The sequence below is a fragment of the Hypoxylon trugodes genome (assembly GCF_022578975.1).
Source record: "Hypoxylon trugodes strain CBS 135444 unplaced genomic scaffold F4822scaffold_2, whole genome shotgun sequence".
Classification (NCBI taxonomy): domain Eukaryota; kingdom Fungi; phylum Ascomycota; class Sordariomycetes; order Xylariales; family Hypoxylaceae; genus Hypoxylon; species Hypoxylon trugodes.
The window spans coordinates 4,070,671-4,089,727 of NW_026250017.1; the positions used below are offsets into that span (position 1 = coordinate 4,070,671).

Genomic DNA, 19,057 nt, shown 5'->3' on the forward strand with positions numbered 1-19,057 from the left:
GATACTACATCAAACATTTGATCTTGGGGGGCATTGAGGCTTTCTATTTCCACTTTAACTCGCCCAAGTCGAATATGAAGTATCGTACAACAATTCATGAGGGAAGAGTTAAAAACTCCTTCTACGTTTGCAAATTAGATGCTCCATCGAATAGCAGCAATGAAAACCTTTAGAACTACTCTCGTTCTCTTACCTTTAGGGGTAGCCTCTAGCTTACCTGCACCCAGTACAGCGACAAGATATCCTCCATGCGTAAGCCAGTCCTCATTTACCATTCAAAATTGGCCGGTTGACACCAGCGACAACGCCGATTTTGCATTTCGACTAACTACTGGATTCGATGACTATTCGTCGATATGCAGCGGGCAGTGGCGTGGTGTGAAAACCGATTGGCAAGAATGCGACGAACGTAATGGAGACTCTATCACAATGTTTAGAGGCACCTCTAGTGGATATCTCGACATAACGCATCAATATACTTGCGAAAGGCAAGACAAGTCAGCCGAGCCCGACAAAATTGCTCTTACTACTGCAAATGGGACTGTCATACTCGATTTTTCTCAAGAAGATCATACTACATTCGATGCATATATCCAAGTATCACATCGGAAGCCAAGCACGGCTTGCACAGATGCATCGCGAGATCCTTCATGGGTGGTCGACTCGTTCGTATACAAAGTTGGATATTACTACAGTCTGGACCCGTATACTCCTGCCGGTACTGTCGCTAGCGCGAGCTTCGACTTTTTGAATAAGGCTAATGATTTCTTCATCCATTGCTCTGCCACATATGTGTCGGGGTATCTGGATCTTAACAATGATACTATCATTGATCCAGAGAAAGACTGACCTTGCCCATACCCATATGGTAGCGACCTAATACCGGCTGACGAATACCCAACGACTTCATTCAGATTCGATAAGTCTAAGTGTCTAGTCACCCTGACCCAGAATTGGGAATGCGACGATACTGGAAAGAGATGAGTTTCATTACCATAAGCGGGTTTCATCAGTGTGGTGGCTTATGACATACTACGCCTATAGTATCCCTTTTTCAGCAAAAAATTCATTTCAGCTAGTCAGATGCGAAAATCCTACTTAGAAAAATGACAGCGCAACGGCATCGTAGTAGAAAGAAGATCCACTTACGTAACCGTCGCGGAATTAATTCCAGTGGGATGTTACGGGGGATGCATTCAGTCACCCAGAATATTGGTCGTTGTCTACCAATCTCTCAAGGATAGCATTTAGGCAACCAAATACTAACCGAGGCGATGAATCGTTCTCGATCCTACAATTTGGGTAGCTATCTGTCAAGCTTCAAACCGCGGAACCATTCACGCCCTGGCGGAAACATATTGTTGCATGAGTTTTTTTCTTCCTACTTGTTAGAAAAAAGCCATTCCTTGATATAAGTGACTACTAATACGACGGCTTCAGTATTATTCGCTTGTTCGGTTTTTAGCCCCCCTTTGAGAAATTAGACCAATCCATCGTGGCAGGGGTGGTTCTTCAGCGGGACCGCAGCACCTCAACCGAGCGAGGCTTAGTCAAGGTCCGAGATATAGGCATATTGACACTATCAGCTATGAACTATTCGTATATAATTGAATTTTATATATAATATGATTTTCTTCGAGTTGATATTCTATTCTTGGCTCGTTTCTTCAAGCCAATTCTCATTCAATATATTCCAACTTTTTTTTTCCTTTCTCAAATACCAGCTTTCCTTGACACGCAAGCAAATCTTCACAATGGCTGATACCTTACCGGCAGCCATACAGGACCCGAACAACTGCCAGAAGAGCCCTCTACCTGGCATTGGTTACTCGTATGGTTATCAGCCAAGCCTGGCAGCTGGCATTACTTTCTGTGCTTTATTCGGCATCGCGTTTTTCGGACATTTGTTACAGCTAATTCGCCTAAGACGATGGACGTCCGCCCTACTCGCCATCGGCGCTCTAAGTACGTAATCTTCTACACAAAAATCCATCGCCCGGAAGTATTAACGTATGGTTATAGCTGAGTTGATCGGATGGAGTGGACGAACTTGGTCTGCAGAGTGTCCTTATAACCGAAATGCTTTCTTCATGCAAATCACCACACTCATCATCGGACCGGTCTTCTTTACGGGTGCTCTATATATGTTACTAGGCGCATTCATCAACAGCCTAGGTCGCCAATACAGCCTAATGTCCCCGAGAATGTACAATATCATATTCATGACATGCGACCTAATTTCCCTCGTTGTTCAGGTAAGTTTCTTGAAGCATTCCCCAATACATGGATGCCGAAGGGCACCGCAATGCTTTTAACGAACAGTTGCTTACCTTATCCAACCCTTTAGGCCGTCGGTGGAGCTTTAGCTGCGAGTGCAAACACGGACGACGACATGAAATTAGGAACCAATATCATGGTTGCGGGTGTTTTCTTCCAACTTGCAGCTATGATTGTGTTTACCCTACTCACAATGGATTTCCTCCGAAAGTCATCCAAGTTCGGTATACCACAAGAATACAACAAAATCATCATGGCTTTGGTGATTTCCCTCCTAGCTATCTTTGCTCGTAATATTTTCAGGACTGTCGAGCTTCTTGAGGGATGGCGCGGATATCTAATAACGCATGAGGTATACTTTATTGCTTTAGACGGAGCTCTGATGGTTTTGGCTGTTGGTATATTCTTGCCATTTGATCCGGCACGGACGATCCCCAAGGCGTACCAAGTCGCAAAGGAACCTGGTGAACTAAGCGAATTCAGCGCGGGGGTTTAATTTATACATCGGCTTTCTTAATGGGGTACTTTAGAGGTAGAAACTGGTGGGTCATATAATTGGCGTTCTAGGGAATGGTTACGTTATGAACTTAGTATAAGCGCACGGGAGTCGGGATTTTGGTTGTTAAAGAAATAGTCGATGTTGAATAGGATTAATAGATCGAACATACGTCAGATCTTAATGTTTTCGAACGACACATTGCAATTGTCCTTCGCATTGAACAGGATTCTTATCCGAACAAAACAAACGTTAACTACTTCTTTCATGAATAGACAACCCCTTTTATATCTAATCACATTCGTGGCTGAGCTTTGTCGGCCCATTTCTGTCAGGTTGTGCCTTGGGAATATATCATGATAGGCGGCTGCTACAAGAAAATTCCCAAGTATTTATTCTGGTCGGATCTTTTATTGCTGCATGGCCTTAGATAGGCACCTATGCTTAGACAGTTCAAATCAATATTTTTCAAAATGTAGTTCACTTATATTCTAGATTGAAACCCAGGTAATTATACGTAGCTTGGAGTAGCACGACGAGAGGGGGCGAGTGGCGCTTCAGCGGTGACGGCTTACGATGGACTTACTAGAAAGGAGAAGCTTAATTCGATAAAGCAGTAATGTTTTGAAACAAGTCAGCTAATGAGGAACAACAAGGCTGAGTAGAAACGTTCAACTGGTTACTGAGCTATGAGTCTGTTTACAGATGATTGCAATATGCCGCGCGTCTATAAGAGCCTTCGTTCGGGCTTCCTTTATTCCGGGCTACCTCTTTCGTTGACAGTACCAAACACTCGATTGACAGTAACTATATTGATCTTCATTGGCAGCACCATACTCATCAAAGAGAAAGTTTAGTATCACAATTTACGCAACATTAACGCGCAACCTCTCGATTCTTCATCAGCCACAATGTCAAGCAACAACTCGACTCAGAACGACGGACGATTCCTTGGTAGAAGTCTCCTTCGAAGACTCACGGAGAAGGTAGACCTGTCCAAGCGAAATGTGGGCCCGCCCTCAATTTCGAAGGTACAGAGGGAAGCTACTGTTTCCCAGGTTAACTTGCGCCCTGTGACACCAGTTATAGGCCCCAATAGCCCACTATACGTCAACCAATTTGGTGGGCTGCGAACGCGTTCCCCTTCTGTCTCATCTGCACCGGCTCAATTGCAACACAACAAGAAGCTTGACACCACAATAAAGCCCCTTCCAGTAACCGCCCTGAGCAGTATAAAAGACCCCGAAGTCAAGAGCAGAGTCGAACACATTGTCAACCGATTCGAGCTTGAAGACCGCACCGTTCCGTATCAAGTGGCATACGATGCGCTTCGGATGGCGAAAGGATCTGTGGACAAGGCGATTTCAATCATCATGAAAGGTGAGCATATCTTCTCCTCCGCTGACGATGACCCTGAGGTTAGAGAATACTTAGAGAGCATAGGTGTTCTTCCAAAGAAGAAGAAGAGAGTGCAGTTCTCCGACGTAATCATTTACTGGACTTAATTTCGTCTACGATCCCCTACACTCCTTTATGGTGACTCCCGATCAAAGTGCATACTAGTATATTGCCCTTAGACTGCATCAGTACCTACCTATAGTGCAGGTACATACGATTCAATTCAACTATGTGAGTCTTGAACCCTATCCTCATGATCGTCTCAAGGGTGAATGAGATATTCCTCTAGATTTCACATCCAAAAGAAGTTGTATTTCAACATGGTAAAAGAAGAAGGACTAGGTAAATGTTAGATAATGGGATAATGAATAATGAATATAATTGTTTTAAGAGTTTTGCTCACCTATGTGGACTCCTATGCCCCCCTTTTCGGGACATGTCTTAGTAATATTTTCGCAAGCTTGACGGAATGCTTTTCGAGAGCTTCCACATGAAGTTTTCCGAATGGTTCTACTTGATGTTTGTTTCAGGTCCGAGATCATTTCCCTCAAATATTTGCGAAGTTGTAGGGTTGGCGATGATGTACAGGCGGTGATTTTGATTTTCCTTCCCATGGAAACCAATGGTGTGTCGCACGGATTCCGACAGCACTCGGCCGACTCAAAAAGTCGGATTTATCTCGGATTTCCTCGGATCTAATACTGTACTCCGAGGGACAGTGAAAGGGATCGCTACGTCAGGTATTTATTTATATTGGTGCAACTCATTCGTAGGTGTATTCAATACAAAATCAAAGTGGTTGGCGCCTGCATTACTTTAAGAAATTGTTTTCTTCCCAATACTAATGTCTCTGCGCCGCGCATTTCTCTTCGGAAGCAGTTTGTTAAATATCCGCATCGCATCAACTACACGAATGGGTTCCACATTGTCTTCTAAACACGAGGACGCAAGTATGATGGAAGGATATAAGGAATGGAAGGCCATGGGAGAGGGAGGTACGTCGCACAGTTGGGCCGGATACATGTCGCAACTGAGCGCGGAGAAGACCATGGCGTTCGGGGCCGACGAGACGATAAAACCAAATTTCTATGACAGGCCTGAGAAGCTCGCTGCCGGATGGCGAAAAGCAACCGACGAGCAAAAGAACAATGCGAGGAAGTCGTTCTTAGGGGAACTTCCGGTGAGGCCCGGTCCCCGTGCGAGGGCCAAGCGTTTCGTGTATCCTCAGCGGGAGAGGAACGCCGCCGACCCCCTGGATGAAGCAGTGAAGCATGTGAGTTCTTCCATCTAGAACCCCGACCCAATCATGACCACACGTAGTTGTTAACATTACCAAGGCCTATCTAGATTCCTTCAATGCACTAGGCGACACCAATGCCCAATTCACCGAATGGAAGACTTCAGCCCTCGAGAAGCACGGGCAAGCGCTCTTCCTCAAGCGCTCGATCCTGCTCACGCCCCTAGCTGGACCAACCTCCAGGGAGATCTGCCACATCCATGGCACCGACATGTCGGGCCATGTTACACTGTCATTTAAGGACGCCGAAGAAGTCATCTCGAAGGGTTGGGGCGAACGTCACCGTCTGAGCGGCACCGATTGGATTCATCTCGGCTATACCATGCTCTATGTGCCCAACACGGTGGAAGAAACGCAAATTTTGACCAGAATCTACCAAGCTGGGATTGATTACATGAAAAGCGGTTGACTGGGTCCCGATTATCGTAGACGTGTGGGGTGTCAATCATCGGCCTAAACTTTGAATTTTTGCTTTGTTAGTTATGATGAGCATTGGCGTTGGTATCGAGAGGGTGTTGCGACGACAATATTCTATGTTGAATGCATAAGCTTATATGTTGATATCGCGCGATATTGGTATCTGGGTCGCATTATCTGCATGATGACAGCATTGATGAGATACGATAATACATTAGAATGCTGAAGAAACCTTACATATCCAATCTATCAAGTACGCGGGTGATATTTATTGTCTTAAACCAGTATGTCAAAATTGATTATGCCGGTATTTGGATCTCCTTGAATTTTTTCGTGTTCTCCGTGATGGCGATTTCGACTGGGATGCGTTCCATACTGCTTGCTCCGAAGAATCCATGCACCCCTTTTGTCCGCGACAGGACGTACTCGGCGTCTTGAACCTCGGCAATTGGTCCGCCATGGCACAGAACTATGATATCCTTCCTTACTTCCGTTACCGCATCTCTAATTTCTTGTATCAACTTCACGGATTCATCTAGAGTCTTCCCTGTCTTCGCCCCGATGCCTTTACTCGACGTCAAACCCATATGGGCAACCACAATATCAGCGCCGGCTTTCGCCATGCTAACCGCCTCCTCGACGGTAAATACGTATGGTGAAGTAACAAACCCCATCTCAGCAGCAAGCCGAATCATATCAACCTCCAAGTCATAACCCATACCAGTCTCCTCCAAATTCGCCCTAAAATTCCCATCCATAAGACCAACCGTAGGAAAGTTCTGTACCCCGCTAAACCCCAATTCCTTCAACTGTTTTAGGAATTGCCGCATATCCCGGAACGGATCCGTACCGCATACACCGGCGAGAACCGGGGTATCCCGAACGACGGGTAGAACCTCGCGTGCCATATCAACGACGATGGCGTTAGCATCGCCGTATGGTAGGAGTCCCGCCAGTGATCCCCGACCGGCCATTCGGAAGCGACCGGAGTTGTAGATGATGATTAGATCGGCGCCGCCGGCTTCGACGAATTTAGCGGAGAGGCCGATGCCGGCGCCGGCGCCTACGATGGGGCGATGCGATGTGATTACTTCGCCTAGACGACGCAGGACTTCTTCACGAGCGATAGGCGCCATGGCGGATTAATTGGTGCTTAAAGTTGGGGAATTATGATAGTTACGTCTTGCCTCCGGAAAAGAAGGAAAGAGGAATTCTCCTGCAGTTGATAAATGACTTATCATACATGAGTGGAGTCGGACTATACCGAAACATGAGGGATCATACGTAATAGAACAGCTTCGGAGGGGGTAACGTCAGAGCTCTAACTCTTTCCCCACCACCTCTCCAGCTACTCTCTTTCCGATGATGTTTAAATTGAATAGAAGGTATTTTTAAGACTTATATCAAAAGTAATACTAAGGCAATGGGAATAGGAAAAGTAAAAGATTTCAAGTGTATTCGTATAAGAAGTTGCCAAGTTCTTCCATGGCCTGAAAGGAGTGTTTCTCGAGAACCAAGGTCCTATTCTTGTCACTAAATGTTTGAATTAAATATGATAACGATATTGTAGGAAGAAAATAATAATTTAAACCTTAAAAGGTAATAGATTTCCTTTTTAATAGGCGGGGCCTGGATGCCCCTTCTAATGTTTAATAATTAATACCTCGAAAGTCAACTAGAAAAGTCGATAAGCAAGTATTTCTTTTTTGCCTTCATTCAACACCCTATATATATACCTAGGTAATCAATCAATTCACAATGTCTTCCAAAATATCCATTGCGATAATTGGCACACTCGATACCAAACTGGAAGAATTCCTATACTTGAGATCCCAGATCCTCCAATACGATGCATCGATAAATGTCATCCTAATCGATGCGGGCCGGTCGGTGGTGGAGCATGAAGCTATAACCGTCCGGCAAGACGATGTATTAAAAGCGAGCGGGTTCCGAGGGGATGGTAATGCCCTGGAATCGCTTCCAAGGGGCGAGCTAATCAAAACCATGATTGGTGGGGCTACAGCTGTAGCGCAGCAGCTTCAGCGCCGTGATGAGATCCAGGCTATAATTAGTCTCGGCGGGAGTGGTGGGACTAGTCTTGCCTCTGCCGTCATGCGGGAGCTCCCTGTGGCCTTCCCGAAATTAATTGTTTCTACTGTGGCCTCCAGCGACACAAGTTCTTATGTCGGGGAAACAGATATCACTATGATGTATAGCGTGGTTGATATCGCGGGCTTGAATGAAGTACTTAGGGCGGTTGTGGGGAATGCCGCAGCAGCTATCGCCGGAATGGCTATGGCATACGCCGACAAGACTAGGAAGGGATTAAGTGATACCAGCCCTACGAAGAAGGGCGTTGGAATTACGATGTTTGGTGTTACTACGAAAGGAGTAGATGTAGCACGAAAATGGTTAGAAAACCACGGCTACGAAGTCTATGTGTTCCATGCTACCGGTGCTGGTGGGCGGGCCATGGAAAGGCTTTTAAGGGAAGGTCGACTTCACGGCGTCCTCGACCTAACGACTACGGAATTGGCGGACGAATTAGTTGGTGGGATCTTTGCGTCGGATGAGAGCAGATTGACAGCAGCTGCCAAAGCTGGCGTGCCACAAATTGTGAGTGTCGGTGCACTAGATATGGTAAATTTCGGCCCTAAAGACACTGTACCCGCGCAATTTCGGGACAGAACGCTCTTCGAACACAACCCATCCGTGACTTTGATGCGAACTACGCCGCAGGAATGCGACGAGTTAGGACGAAGAATAGCACGAAGGCTTAGGGATAATTGTATTAAACCTGAGTCAACTGAGGTATGGCTCCCGTTGCGAGGCATTAGCGCAATCGCCGTACAAGGTCAACCTTTCCACGACGAAGCAGCTGACGAAGCCTTATTCACATCTATTAAAATGGAGCTTCAAGGGGCAGGTATAAATGTTGTGGAGGTTCGTTCGGATATCAATAACGCAGACTGGGCAGAAGAAGTGGCTGAAAGATTACATGAGTTCATTGTAACGGATGGAAACAGACAGAGAACAGAACTTATGTTCGTTAAACTACCCCAGCGATAGATTCCTAATCTGAACTCATTGAGAATCCTTAACTACTTCGGCAAGAAGTTTTCGAGCTCTCTCGGATCTCGGCTTGAAAACCACGTCAAGTTTACCAGGGTGACTTGACAGACCCGTACTAAATTGAATCGTCTGCTCAATTGGTTTCCCATCTGGTCCAATAGGCTTCGATATGTCCGTCGTAGCTATAAGGGTCGCCATCATAATCCAAACAGATGCTTGTGCTAGATGCCGCCCGACACAAACCCTTTCTAGAGTCAGACATGCAATTCCAGTTATTAAAATTGGCGATTATAACTCACCTGCGGCCAAAACCGAAAGGCCCACTTAGTAGAGGTTCGCCGTCCCCTCCATTTTCCTTTGGTGTATACCTATCAGGGTTGAATTTCTCAGGGTTCTTATAAACTTTTGGGTCTCTAGACATGGCGAAGGTATTGTAATACACCAGTGTCCTTGCGAATAGGTTAGTGAACGCCTTGTCGCATGGGACGTGTCACATGTCACTGACCCTTTGGGAATGAACATCCCGTTGTAAATATCATCATCTAGAGATTTGTGTGGTATCCCGATAGGTGATAGCGGTCTCCATCTTGAGGTCTCTTCGACGAGGTAGTCGATGTAGCGCAAGTTCGGCCGATCATCAAGTGTAGGTAGTCTATCCGTTCCGACCACCCTATCAATCTCAGCTCTTGCTTTCTCAAACACTTCAGGGTTGAGCATCATATTCAAGATGGCAACTGTCGTCGTAGCGAAGGTCTTAGAATACAATTAGCTATCAAAATCCCACCTCTACCGAAATCGAGACTAACCGTGTTAGAACCTGCGATAAAAACAGCGCCAGAGGCACCTTGAATATCCTGAAGTGTGAGTTGATCGGGGATTCCTTCGTCCTTGTTATATTTGTGTTTCGTCAAAAGCGAGTAGGCGAATGAGGGGTTGGCCGTCCCCTCGTCCTCGACGATGTTAGTAACATTGCCAAGATCTTGTTGCCAGAACATACAAACTCTTTCTTAACCGCTGCGAATGGTATATCGTGGAGATTCTTGATCGCCCATCCCCACTTTCGAGCATGTTGTAGACTCCTTGAAAAATTCAGAAACTCCGGAACGTATCGGACTTTGCACTTGTTAGGGTTTTCGGTGTAGCTCTTTAGTGAGGGGAGACAGACATAGCGGAAAATAGTCAACAAGCGCGGTCCCCGGGTTCCCCCCACCTCCAGTAGCCATGTTGGCATCTTTCGCGATCTTGATGTATGGATCGTCATCTGATTTCACAGTGACACCAAACCCAATCCTCAAAACAATCGCAGAGGCAAAACTTTTTCACATCAGCAATGCGATCTAGCAATGAAGCGCGGACGTTCTTACCGCCGCACCGAAAAGTCCCAATTTTCTGGGCATTTGAGGATTCTGTAGACTGCTTGCCGAGCTTCGTCTTCCTGAATTGGCCTGTAGGCTGCGATCGCTGTCTTGGTGAACCCGGTTTGTAAAACCGAACGGTGTAAGCGGAACCTAGCGCCATAGGGTAGAAAAGTCAAGGTAAGACCCCATCCCATAATATCAAATAGAACGAATCTAGGACGATCTTGATAGTTCGCTCCTCGTTTATCAAGAAGTTCATTTGTGGCCTGCTGGGTATTGAGGACAATCATGTGGTTGCCCAGTACGTTGAAGTAAACGACATCCGTATCTATAATATTGGCCCAATAATTACCTAGGTATCCAAGTAGGGTTAATGAAATGATGTGCTAACTGTACTGCTTAGCATACTCCATATGCTTAAAGTGAGCATTTTCCATCGGCAAGCTCCTAAAGTGTCCGATCACCGGCTCGGCCGGAGGAGACGGCGGAAGCGGGCATGGATATCTACGGTATACGGTCTCGTAGACATTATAAAGGAGCGTCGCAAAGAGCAAAACTAGGAGGCCTAGCCGCGCAGGCGATTCTATGAGTGGTTCCAAGGTTTCCATATTCGGCGTCTTCACGAGATCATTAGTGTGTGGACCATGAGCCTCAAATGTCTACAAAAGACGCTAGACAAATTTAGGGTCAAACATGGATCGTGCTATCATTTTCCATATTTGGTAGAGTATAGAGCGCTCAATTTTCGGGTTTAACTTGGGTCGCTGTTACGGTAGGTATAGCCTAACGTCAGATCCTTAATGTCGAAATAGCGGATGGGCGGGAAGGAATCGTGTTCGGGGGCCTGTACCCCACAATATCGAAAGGCGCGCATCCACTGAAAGGGAAGAGATAAGCTATTATTATATCAAGTAGCGAATACCTATGTGCTCGAACGGCCAACTATATATCCAAGTGCGTCCCTTCACTTTGGAGAAACCCCCTCATTATGAGTGATACATTTCTTCCGCATGGTGTTGCCAAAGTGCTGCCCTAGAAATTTGGGAAATGCACGCCACGCGTCGAATGTGGAATAAGCTAGAGAACGAAATGTGTAGCGGAACTATTAGTAGATCACGGGTGCTATAGGAAGGGAAGGGTGCAGTATTCGGCCTGTGCCGCACAAGCTAGCAGATACAGGCGCATTCGTAATGGTCGTCAGCCATGTGGCATGTCTTAATTATATAATTCTTAATTTGGTAATAGATTAGCCGATGTAAAAATTTTCTGCTCATCCTCGAAGCTACCTCATAAGGACATTTTCTCGCAACTTGATATCGTTTTGGTTAAGAGCTAGAGATATTATGGTGGGGGGTCAAAGAGAAGACGAATGCCATTGATAAATTCATCAAATGGCGTATCCTCTCCAATAATATAGGAATTCAGGTCGCTACAGCGAGCACCCAAATTTTTAAAACACCGCGGCTTGGGCGCGGATTACGCAAAGAGGAAGCCCGCATCTAAGCATATTAGATACGAACCAATTGCAAAAGTACATATATCGTACGAATACTAAATAGCCAAGATATGAATCCTAGCAGTAAGGAGTTTAGACAGGATTACTTGCCGGGAGTTGTCCGGGGACTGTGGAGTTACTTATAGTCCGGAGCATGGCACAGCAAGCAGTGCCGCTTGTATGTTCTCCGAACTGCGAAAAGGTCTCTTCCATCGCACGGTATTCCTGAAATTGGGAATGATACCAACATTAAAAGAACTTTCTGGATTATTACCTACCTAGGTAGCATCCTCATATCTACCTAAGTACCTACCAAGGTAGCTACACATATCTGAGGTTATAGAATTCTACATTAGCTACTGAAAATAGTATAAAGGACTTAGGTACTTAGATCCACTTATCTACCTAAGATATCCATCAGATTTAATTCAATCGCCGCGAAGGTGCATAAAGCTAACCACTATGAGACATCGATCGACAAGGGACTGTTATTATTAAGCCAGCCCCTTTCCTACTGAGTGTCAACCCAAGTACCTATTGAACGTCATCACCGCTACATTAGGAGAGAACATATGAAAAGTTCAACAGATTTAAAGGCGGGTCTTGAATATTGTAATATTTTAGTCCAAGGTCTGGCGATATATCATGCTAGTATTCCAGGACTCTCCTAAGATAAATAGACGGGCCCTGCAAAGTCCTGTCATCCTCAAAGGCTACACAACATCCGATGCCCCGCGATGGAGTCAGCTTCATACACATTTCTTATTGACTCGTAGAAGCGATACTTAACTCACCCCTCCATCAACCTTATCGTTTCAATTCAATTCATTTTAAGGTTCCTTCTTTTCTTCCTTCCATGTTTACAGGAAGATGGCTACCCGTTTGATCGTCGGCGTCGTTTCGCTGCTCGTCCTGTTAGCAGCTGTTGGGCTGCGTATCAGTGATCTTGGAGATAGCCAATGTCGAGTAATCCCAGGTGATACCACATGGCCCAGCGAAGATGATTGGAATCTCCTGAACCAAACAGTGGGTGGAAAACTCATCGCAACCGTCCCCATCGCATCGCCATGCCACCGCTCCTCGGAGGGCAACGCAGATTCATTCGACCAAAGCAAGTGTGATGCACTTCGAGACGAATGGTTCTTCCCCAAGACCCACTTAGAGTCACCTTCATCACCTATGGCCTACCAAGCCACGAACAACAGCTGTAATCCTTTTACCGACTCGGATGTTCCATGCACTTTAGGGTATCACGTCGCGTATACCATCAATGCGACGGTTCCTTCTGACTTTCAGGCCGCTCTTAAGTTCGTCAAGCAACACAATGTTCGCTTAGTCATCCGTAATACAGGACACGATTACTTAGGAAAATCCACCGGAGCACATGCTGTATGTATCGCAATGACATCAAATTGGGACAGAATACTAACCTAATTGTCCATATTCAGCTCGCAGTATGGACCCACCACATTAAATCATTGGAGCATGTCCCGAAGTATCAACATGAGCACACAGACTACCAAGGTCCTGCCATCAAGATGGGCGCTGGTGTTGAGCTTCTAGAAGCTTACAACTTTGCCCATTCTCATGGACTCATGGTGGTCGGCGGAAACTGTCCCAATGTTGGTGCGGCTGGAGGATATCTACAGGGTGGAGGAATTAGTATCCTGTCCTCTAAATTTGGGCTTGCTGCTGACCAGGTACTCTCTTGGGAGGTGGTGACTGCATCAGGCGACCTTGTGACAGCCAGCACCAGCGAGAATAAGGATTTGTACTGGGCTTTACGAGGAGGCGGTGGCGGTACTTATGGTATAGTAGTGTCGGTAACCGTCAAGGCATTCCCGGACACCACTTTCTCCACGGCTTATATGACCGTCATCAACGACGGTACGAACACAGACGGCGTATACACGGCTCTTGGAACGTTCCTTCAATCTTTGCCTGGCCTTGTGGACGCTGGCGCGTGGGTAGTCTGGGTTGCCGCACCCTTTGGGTGGTTGGTTATGCCAGCAATGGCCGCGGACTTACAAGCCAAGGATCTAGACGTGCATCTCCAACCCACGAAGGACAAATTGGACCAACTTGGGATCCAATATCAGTATACCTCTACGGATCACCCTAATTTCCTCGCAGGTTACGGCTCTATGACCTCAACATGGAACGTCTCCGACCACAACCTCGGCGGTCGATTGATTCCCCGCGACTTAGTGCGAGACCAGGAAAGCACCGATGCTCTGGTGAAGGCTATCCGCGTTATCAGCTCCCAAGCTCTCATATCTGGCGTTGGCATCAATGTGGCCAATGCCATCTCATCTCCCGACGAAGTTTCCGCCAACCCATACTTCCGAAAGACCTTGTTTAGTGCCGTCCTAGGTACCCCGGTAAACTACACCGACTTCGCGGCCAATAAAATACAACAAGATCGTGTCACGAACGACTTGCTTCCCGAATTAGAAGCACTCACGCCGAATGGAGGAGTTTATCTGAATGAGGCAGATGTACAGGCTCGCAACTTCAAGACCACTTTTTACGGTGGTTACTATGAGAGGTTATTGGCCATCAAGGACAAGTACGACCCTGAAGACACCTTCTACGGCGGTAAGACTGCTGTGGGAAGTGATCGGTGGGAGGAGAGGATCGATGGGAGGCTGTGCAAGGAGCATGCATACCCTATGCTTGCGAAGTTGAAGACCCTCATCGACAGTCTATTCTAACAAGAGCCCCTGGCAAAACAGTCACCATGTATTCCAGTGTAACAGTTCTATGCGATTTAATGACAAGCTAGTCGGAACTCGTACATATTGGGAATAGAAAGTTCATTGCAGCGTCGCATCGTCAGTTATACTGGCACAACCTGTACGACTTCCTAGGTGCCTGATGAATACACCCACATCATATATCGATTTATCGTCAGCCTCGGGTCTAGGATTGTTTACCTCAAATTTTTGAAGTCTTCGCATTGAGTTTCCAAATTTGTATAAAAGCAAGCTCACGTCCCTATGCATATGTATCTAAGTGTTGCAATACCACATTGCACCACATACCCAACCTACGACGCAGAATGACAGTATATTATTAAGTACGGTTCATTCCAACATACCCGCCCGTATATTCGTTCGCACTATAAAAATTTCACACCGAGCGCGCTTAGTCATCCATACATGATATTAGATTGCCGGCAAATGTATTGTAACTAACATAGCCTGGCAAAATCATATTGGCTCACCCCGCCGTCATACCTCGCGTGTTAAATATCACCTACTGCGTTACGTTATGATGAACGACCCCAAATTAAACCACCAAGTAAGCAGGCTGTCTCTATTGCCTACCTACATAATCAGTTTCCCTGTATAGGTCAATCAAATTCAACCTCTTTGGTTTACAACTTTGCCAGCGGGCTAAGCGTCTAAGGTTGCTTTTACATTGTCCTATAGTGGGGGCTAGTGACAGCCGTCGGATCTACAGTTGGCGAAAGGGCGTGTAACATTCAGAGCCTGCATCCCATCCTTTCGATTAATCAAAACTACTCTTATTCCATACATAATAGTGACCGTGTTGGAGTCCGCCATGTATCCTCACACCTAAGATATAACCCAATAATCCCGAGACCTATATCCATTCCGATCATACCCAGGCCACCCACCCCAGGCTGGCCGGTGGTTAAGTACCTAGGTAGGTACATAGGAGACACACAATTGTTCTAGGATCGTGCTATACACAACCCGAACCCCACGGCTGGTGGTAACCTTCTAAACGTAATGCCCCGGGTTCCTATCGGCGTTCTTCGATAGCGGTAAACTGCATTGTAAACTGCATTGTACGGGTGATACCTCCTTTTGTTGTTTGTCCGTCGTGGTTCTCGTTGCTTTGAATATCATCCATGTCTCCTGAACATCGAAGTCTAACAGGATTTGGATTCGTCAAAGATGTCTCATTAGAGACCATGCAGTTATATCCCCTACCATTGTTTGATGTCTCCCGGAGCCTCCACCCGCTCGAACTTCCGCTCATGGATCGAGATGTGGAGGGGCGAACGGAGTGCATCAGGCGACTAAATGGCCTCAATTCTTTGAAAGCCTTCGGAATAACGGGGACACAAAACAAAAGAAGTGAAAACGTCAGCTCGGCCAGACCCACTAGCCCTCTTCTCCCAATCATAAAGATGAAATCAGGTGACGCTTGTATGACTATAATTGTCTGAGAGATGGCACCAGCGATGGTACTGTGGCGGTATGTCAGCTCGAAACTTTATAGGACGGCTTGGGTAAGACTGTGCCTTGATGTGCACTCCACGTACATTAAACCTATAGCGAAAATGATGGAAATGCCGGCCCTTTTCCATCTCGTCAATTGTAGGCGCCAGATGATTCTTTGAGGGGCAACGAGAATGACGAGATCACAAACTAAGTTCACAATGGCTGACACGAGGTTCAGGGGAACAGTATCAAAGCATTTACCAGGAATTGTCTTGTCCCATATCCTCTTGATAGGTATGCAGGTGAGGTTTCTTGCGATGATGCAGGAAAGATAATAGAGGAAGTTGAAGCAAAGTGTACCATAATAACTCCACTGCGTTGAGCTTGATGGTCAGTAAATATCTATAAATACCATTTGGAGGAAGCGAAGAGGAGAGTAAGAGGATGAATTAAGCGACAGGGCGCTTACAAAGAATCCTCCACGAGTACCCCGTGGCGCAAATATCCAGACCCAATCCATTATGATAGATGTCTTAATGAACATGAGATCAACTATATAGAAGTTGGTCGCAATTACAAATATCTGTTCGTGTCAACTCCATGAGTACCTAGGTAGCTTATTAATAATAATTGAACTTACATAGCCAGGCTCGGACATGTCACGCACCAGAAAATTCCACTGGTGGGCGAGTAGGCCTACTGCCCCAACAAGTTGATATAAAGAATAGCAGTATCCAATAAAGGCGCCCTATTCATCTCTAAGTTGGGCCTAGGTGTGGTTGAAAACAAGGGATATGGGGACAATTTACATATGCTAGGACCGCAATATCTACCCAAGGACGTTGTGAGATTGCAACTCGTAAATAATGATACTTCTTAACCTACAATCTTGAATTTGCACTTGTTTCATAACAGCGACTTTCACGTAAGCGCGTAGGAAAATGGCAATGGTCACTACGCTCAAAGCAATTGTGGTGAAGTAAATACCAAGTCGGTTCATATTCGGTGGGCTCTCAAAGTTTGGTATAATATCGTCTTGAGGTGGAGCAAGTGCCGGGCTGTTGAGGATGGCCTGTTGCTCCTCAGGCGAAAGAAGGTATAGGTTGTCCAGAGATGAGGACATGGTGTATTATGGAGAACTACTTTGGTATTGGAGTTTTAAATGAACAGTTTATTTTATTAAAGCAGGATGGGTACTAAGGAAAAGAGTCAGTTATATAATTCAAGACAGTCTTCTAGAGGTGACGAGCTACAATAAAGCCTCATCCCCGGACCCCCCACCCAATATGTTGTGTAACGGCCCCCAATGCAGCCCTGATGGAAAAAGCAAAATTTAATCAATATATAACCTATCCTAGCCTGACATGGACGCTGTGTCACCACACCCGGACGTAAGGGCGGAAACCAGGCCCGTTGGTTTACTTGGTATGGCTGGGAAAAGGGATAGAATGCTAGCCCCGACTTCAAGTTCCAGCACATTCGTCTCTCCTCGAGAGGTAACCCCGATTAAGCTTATGGACAACCAAAATGGCGGCGCCTCAATGTGGATTCGAAAAAGCTGAAATCCTCGATGTTCTCATCATCGGAGCAGGAATTTCCGGCATCAACTGTGCGTACCGTCTACAGACCGACCTTCCCCATGTCAAATTCGCGATCCTCGAGGGTCGCGATCGAATTGGCGGCACCTGGGACCTATATCGATATCCTGGTGTCCGCAGCGATTCAGACATCTATTCCATGGGCTTCGCGTGGCATCCTTGGTCCTTCGATCAACCGATAGCCACTGGAGACCAGATCGTAGAATACCTTTCTGACGCCGTGTCAAAGAATCACCTAGACCGCCACATTCGATTTCGCCATATGGTATCATCCGCGAACTGGTCGACACCGGATCAAAATTGGACTTTGGTTGCTAAAGATCACGATGGTCTGTACAAGTACTTTCGCGCCCGTTGGATAATTCTAGGGACGGGATACTACGATTACGACACCCCTCTCCATGCAGACATACCCGGTTTAGACAGTTTCAAGGGTGCGTTAAGTATAGATGCATTGATTCAAGTGCCTTTCTAACTAGCTACAGGGCAGATCATTAATCCACAGTTTTGGCCGTCAGATTTCAATTATAATAATCAGAAAATCGCCGTTATCGGTAGTGGCGCAACGGCTGTAAGCTTGCTACCCGCGCTGCCGGAGAGGGCCGCCCAGGTTACGATGATCCAGCGGAGTCCGACCTACATACATCCGTCTCCAAATACTGCATGGCTGCAGCTCTACTTCCCTCGGTTTCTTGTCGATTTATACCGGCGTATACGTTACCTCATCACTCCTTACCTCATGGTCCTACTATGCCGCTACTATCCTGACCTTGTCAAAGACAGCTTTCGTAAGGAAGTCACAAAACTACTACCAAACCCAATTGACTATGACACACATTTCAAACCACGCTACAATCCGTGGGATCAACGTATCTGTACTGACCCTGACGGTACGTTCTACAAGACGCTCCATCTGCCGAATGTGCATCTCATCACCGGCGAGATCGATACGGTAACAAACAGCGGGATCAGAATGCAAGATGGCCAGATAGTGGATGTCGATACCATCATCACCGCGACGGGTATCAAAATGCTTATGGGGGGTAAAATCGACCTTAAAGTCGACGGCGAGCCTGTATCGTGGCGGCGCCGTTATATCTGGAATGGGGCCATGTTAGACTCGGTCCCAAACATGATGTTCATGTTCGGATATACTAATCACTCTTGGACTCTCGGATCCGATGACACTGCCATCGTCCTAACCAGGCTTTGGAGATACATGGAAGGAAGGGCAGTTAAAATTGCAATCCTTAGGGTACCGGCCGATGCGGCAACAGGCACACAACGTTTATGGCAGCTGAATGCCACTTATGTATTGGCAGCAGATGACGAACTGCCTGTTTATGGAATGTCGGGAAATTGGAAGCCAAGAAACCGCCCACCCATTGACTATGTCCATGCGCGATGGGGGGATTTCACGAGTGGGTTAGATTTCTGTGCCTGACAATCGCTT

At 46.4% G+C, this 19,057-nt stretch overlaps 10 protein-coding genes across 10 annotated transcripts; 7 read left to right on the forward strand and 3 right to left on the reverse strand.

The window, feature by feature from the left end:
- Positions 1–159: 159 nt before the first annotated feature.
- On the forward strand, positions 160–849 carry F4822DRAFT_426190 (uncharacterized protein; the record flags this gene model as incomplete). The annotated part of the gene is made up of 1 exon (XM_051460497.1): positions 160–849. The coding sequence occupies one exon, from the start codon at positions 160–162 to the stop codon at positions 847–849; it is 690 nt and encodes a 229-aa protein (XP_051318768.1).
- A 753-nt stretch (positions 850–1,602) lies between these two features.
- On the forward strand, positions 1,603–2,967 carry F4822DRAFT_392792 (RTA1-domain-containing protein). Its single transcript, XM_051457239.1, has 3 exons — positions 1,603–1,965; positions 2,023–2,255; positions 2,348–2,967. Exons 1-3 carry the CDS (start codon positions 1,755–1,757, stop codon positions 2,771–2,773), a joined length of 870 nt encoding a protein of 289 aa, XP_051318769.1. The 5' UTR covers positions 1,603–1,754; the 3' UTR covers positions 2,774–2,967.
- Positions 2,968–3,446: 479 nt separating this feature from the next.
- On the forward strand, positions 3,447–4,752 carry F4822DRAFT_392795 (uncharacterized protein). Its single transcript, XM_051457240.1, has one exon. It carries the CDS (start codon positions 3,685–3,687, stop codon positions 4,276–4,278), a length of 594 nt encoding a protein of 197 aa, XP_051318770.1. The 5' UTR covers positions 3,447–3,684; the 3' UTR covers positions 4,279–4,752.
- A 175-nt stretch (positions 4,753–4,927) lies between these two features.
- On the forward strand, positions 4,928–6,131 carry F4822DRAFT_392797 (uncharacterized protein). Its single transcript, XM_051457241.1, has 2 exons — positions 4,928–5,444; positions 5,509–6,131. Exons 1-2 carry the CDS (start codon positions 5,016–5,018, stop codon positions 5,875–5,877), a joined length of 798 nt encoding a protein of 265 aa, XP_051318771.1. The 5' UTR covers positions 4,928–5,015; the 3' UTR covers positions 5,878–6,131.
- On the reverse strand, positions 6,132–7,561 carry F4822DRAFT_392798 (TIM-barrel-protein domain-containing protein). The gene has a single exon (XM_051457242.1). It carries the CDS (start codon positions 7,019–7,021, stop codon positions 6,185–6,187), a length of 837 nt encoding a protein of 278 aa, XP_051318772.1. The 5' UTR covers positions 7,022–7,561; the 3' UTR covers positions 6,132–6,184.
- Positions 7,446–9,246, forward strand: F4822DRAFT_147808 (uncharacterized protein). Its single transcript, XM_051452948.1, has one exon. The coding sequence runs from the start codon at positions 7,644–7,646 to the stop codon at positions 8,952–8,954; it is 1,311 nt and encodes a 436-aa protein (XP_051318773.1). The 5' UTR covers positions 7,446–7,643; the 3' UTR covers positions 8,955–9,246.
- On the reverse strand, positions 9,091–10,923 carry F4822DRAFT_426196 (cytochrome P450; the record flags this gene model as incomplete). The annotated part of the gene is made up of 8 exons (XM_051460498.1): positions 9,091–9,205; positions 9,257–9,406; positions 9,463–9,710; positions 9,764–9,907; positions 9,955–10,070; positions 10,123–10,271; positions 10,322–10,643; positions 10,707–10,923. The coding sequence occupies 8 exons, from the start codon at positions 10,921–10,923 to the stop codon at positions 9,091–9,093; spliced, it is 1,461 nt and encodes a 486-aa protein (XP_051318774.1).
- A 1,400-nt stretch (positions 10,924–12,323) lies between these two features.
- Positions 12,324–14,575, forward strand: F4822DRAFT_148012 (FAD-binding domain-containing protein). The gene is made up of 2 exons (XM_051452949.1): positions 12,324–13,199; positions 13,259–14,575. The coding sequence occupies exons 1-2, from the start codon at positions 12,681–12,683 to the stop codon at positions 14,522–14,524; spliced, it is 1,785 nt and encodes a 594-aa protein (XP_051318775.1). The 5' UTR covers positions 12,324–12,680; the 3' UTR covers positions 14,525–14,575.
- A 685-nt stretch (positions 14,576–15,260) lies between these two features.
- Positions 15,261–17,233, reverse strand: F4822DRAFT_392803 (uncharacterized protein). The gene is made up of 6 exons (XM_051457243.1): positions 16,892–17,233; positions 16,816–16,835; positions 16,647–16,754; positions 16,476–16,589; positions 16,108–16,379; positions 15,261–16,032 (listed from the first exon to the last, which is right to left on the reverse strand). Exons 1-6 carry the CDS (start codon positions 17,127–17,129, stop codon positions 15,582–15,584), a joined length of 1,203 nt encoding a protein of 400 aa, XP_051318776.1. The 5' UTR covers positions 17,130–17,233; the 3' UTR covers positions 15,261–15,581.
- A 300-nt stretch (positions 17,234–17,533) lies between these two features.
- Positions 17,534–19,048, forward strand: F4822DRAFT_426199 (putative flavin-binding monooxygenase; the record flags this gene model as incomplete). The annotated part of the gene is made up of 2 exons (XM_051460499.1): positions 17,534–18,038; positions 18,090–19,048. The coding sequence occupies 2 exons, from the start codon at positions 17,534–17,536 to the stop codon at positions 19,046–19,048; spliced, it is 1,464 nt and encodes a 487-aa protein (XP_051318777.1).
- Between the last annotated feature and the right edge of the window lie 9 nt (positions 19,049–19,057).

Bases quoted from the DNA above. Each gene is read 5' to 3' on its own strand.
- F4822DRAFT_392795 (XM_051457240.1), top strand. From the start codon at position 3,685: ATGTCAAGCAACAACTCGACTCAGAACGACGGACGATTCCTTGGTAGA.
- F4822DRAFT_392792 (XM_051457239.1), top strand. From the start codon at position 1,755: ATGGCTGATACCTTACCGGCAGCCATACAGGACCCGAACAACTGCCAG. The intron at 1,966-2,022 runs GTACGTAATCTT...GTATGGTTATAG, and splicing joins ACTCGCCATCGGCGCTCTAA to CTGAGTTGATCGGATGGAGT. The intron at 2,256-2,347 runs GTAAGTTTCTTG...CCAACCCTTTAG, and splicing joins TAATTTCCCTCGTTGTTCAG to GCCGTCGGTGGAGCTTTAGC.
- F4822DRAFT_147808 (XM_051452948.1), top strand. From the start codon at position 7,644: ATGTCTTCCAAAATATCCATTGCGATAATTGGCACACTCGATACCAAA.
- F4822DRAFT_392798 (XM_051457242.1), bottom strand. From the start codon at position 7,021: ATGGCGCCTATCGCTCGTGAAGAAGTCCTGCGTCGTCTAGGCGAAGTA.
- F4822DRAFT_148012 (XM_051452949.1), top strand. From the start codon at position 12,681: ATGGCTACCCGTTTGATCGTCGGCGTCGTTTCGCTGCTCGTCCTGTTA. The intron at 13,200-13,258 runs GTATGTATCGCA...GTCCATATTCAG, and splicing joins AATCCACCGGAGCACATGCT to CTCGCAGTATGGACCCACCA.
- F4822DRAFT_392803 (XM_051457243.1), bottom strand. From the start codon at position 17,129: ATGTCCTCATCTCTGGACAACCTATACCTTCTTTCGCCTGAGGAGCAA. The intron at 16,755-16,815 runs GTAAATTGTCCC...AGAGATGAATAG, and splicing joins ATATTGCGGTCCTAGCATAT to GGCGCCTTTATTGGATACTG. The intron at 16,380-16,475 runs GTAAGCGCCCTG...AGCTCAACGCAG, and splicing joins GTACTCGTGGAGGATTCTTT to TGGAGTTATTATGGTACACT.
- F4822DRAFT_392797 (XM_051457241.1), top strand. From the start codon at position 5,016: ATGTCTCTGCGCCGCGCATTTCTCTTCGGAAGCAGTTTGTTAAATATC. The intron at 5,445-5,508 runs GTGAGTTCTTCC...AACATTACCAAG, and splicing joins TGGATGAAGCAGTGAAGCAT to GCCTATCTAGATTCCTTCAA.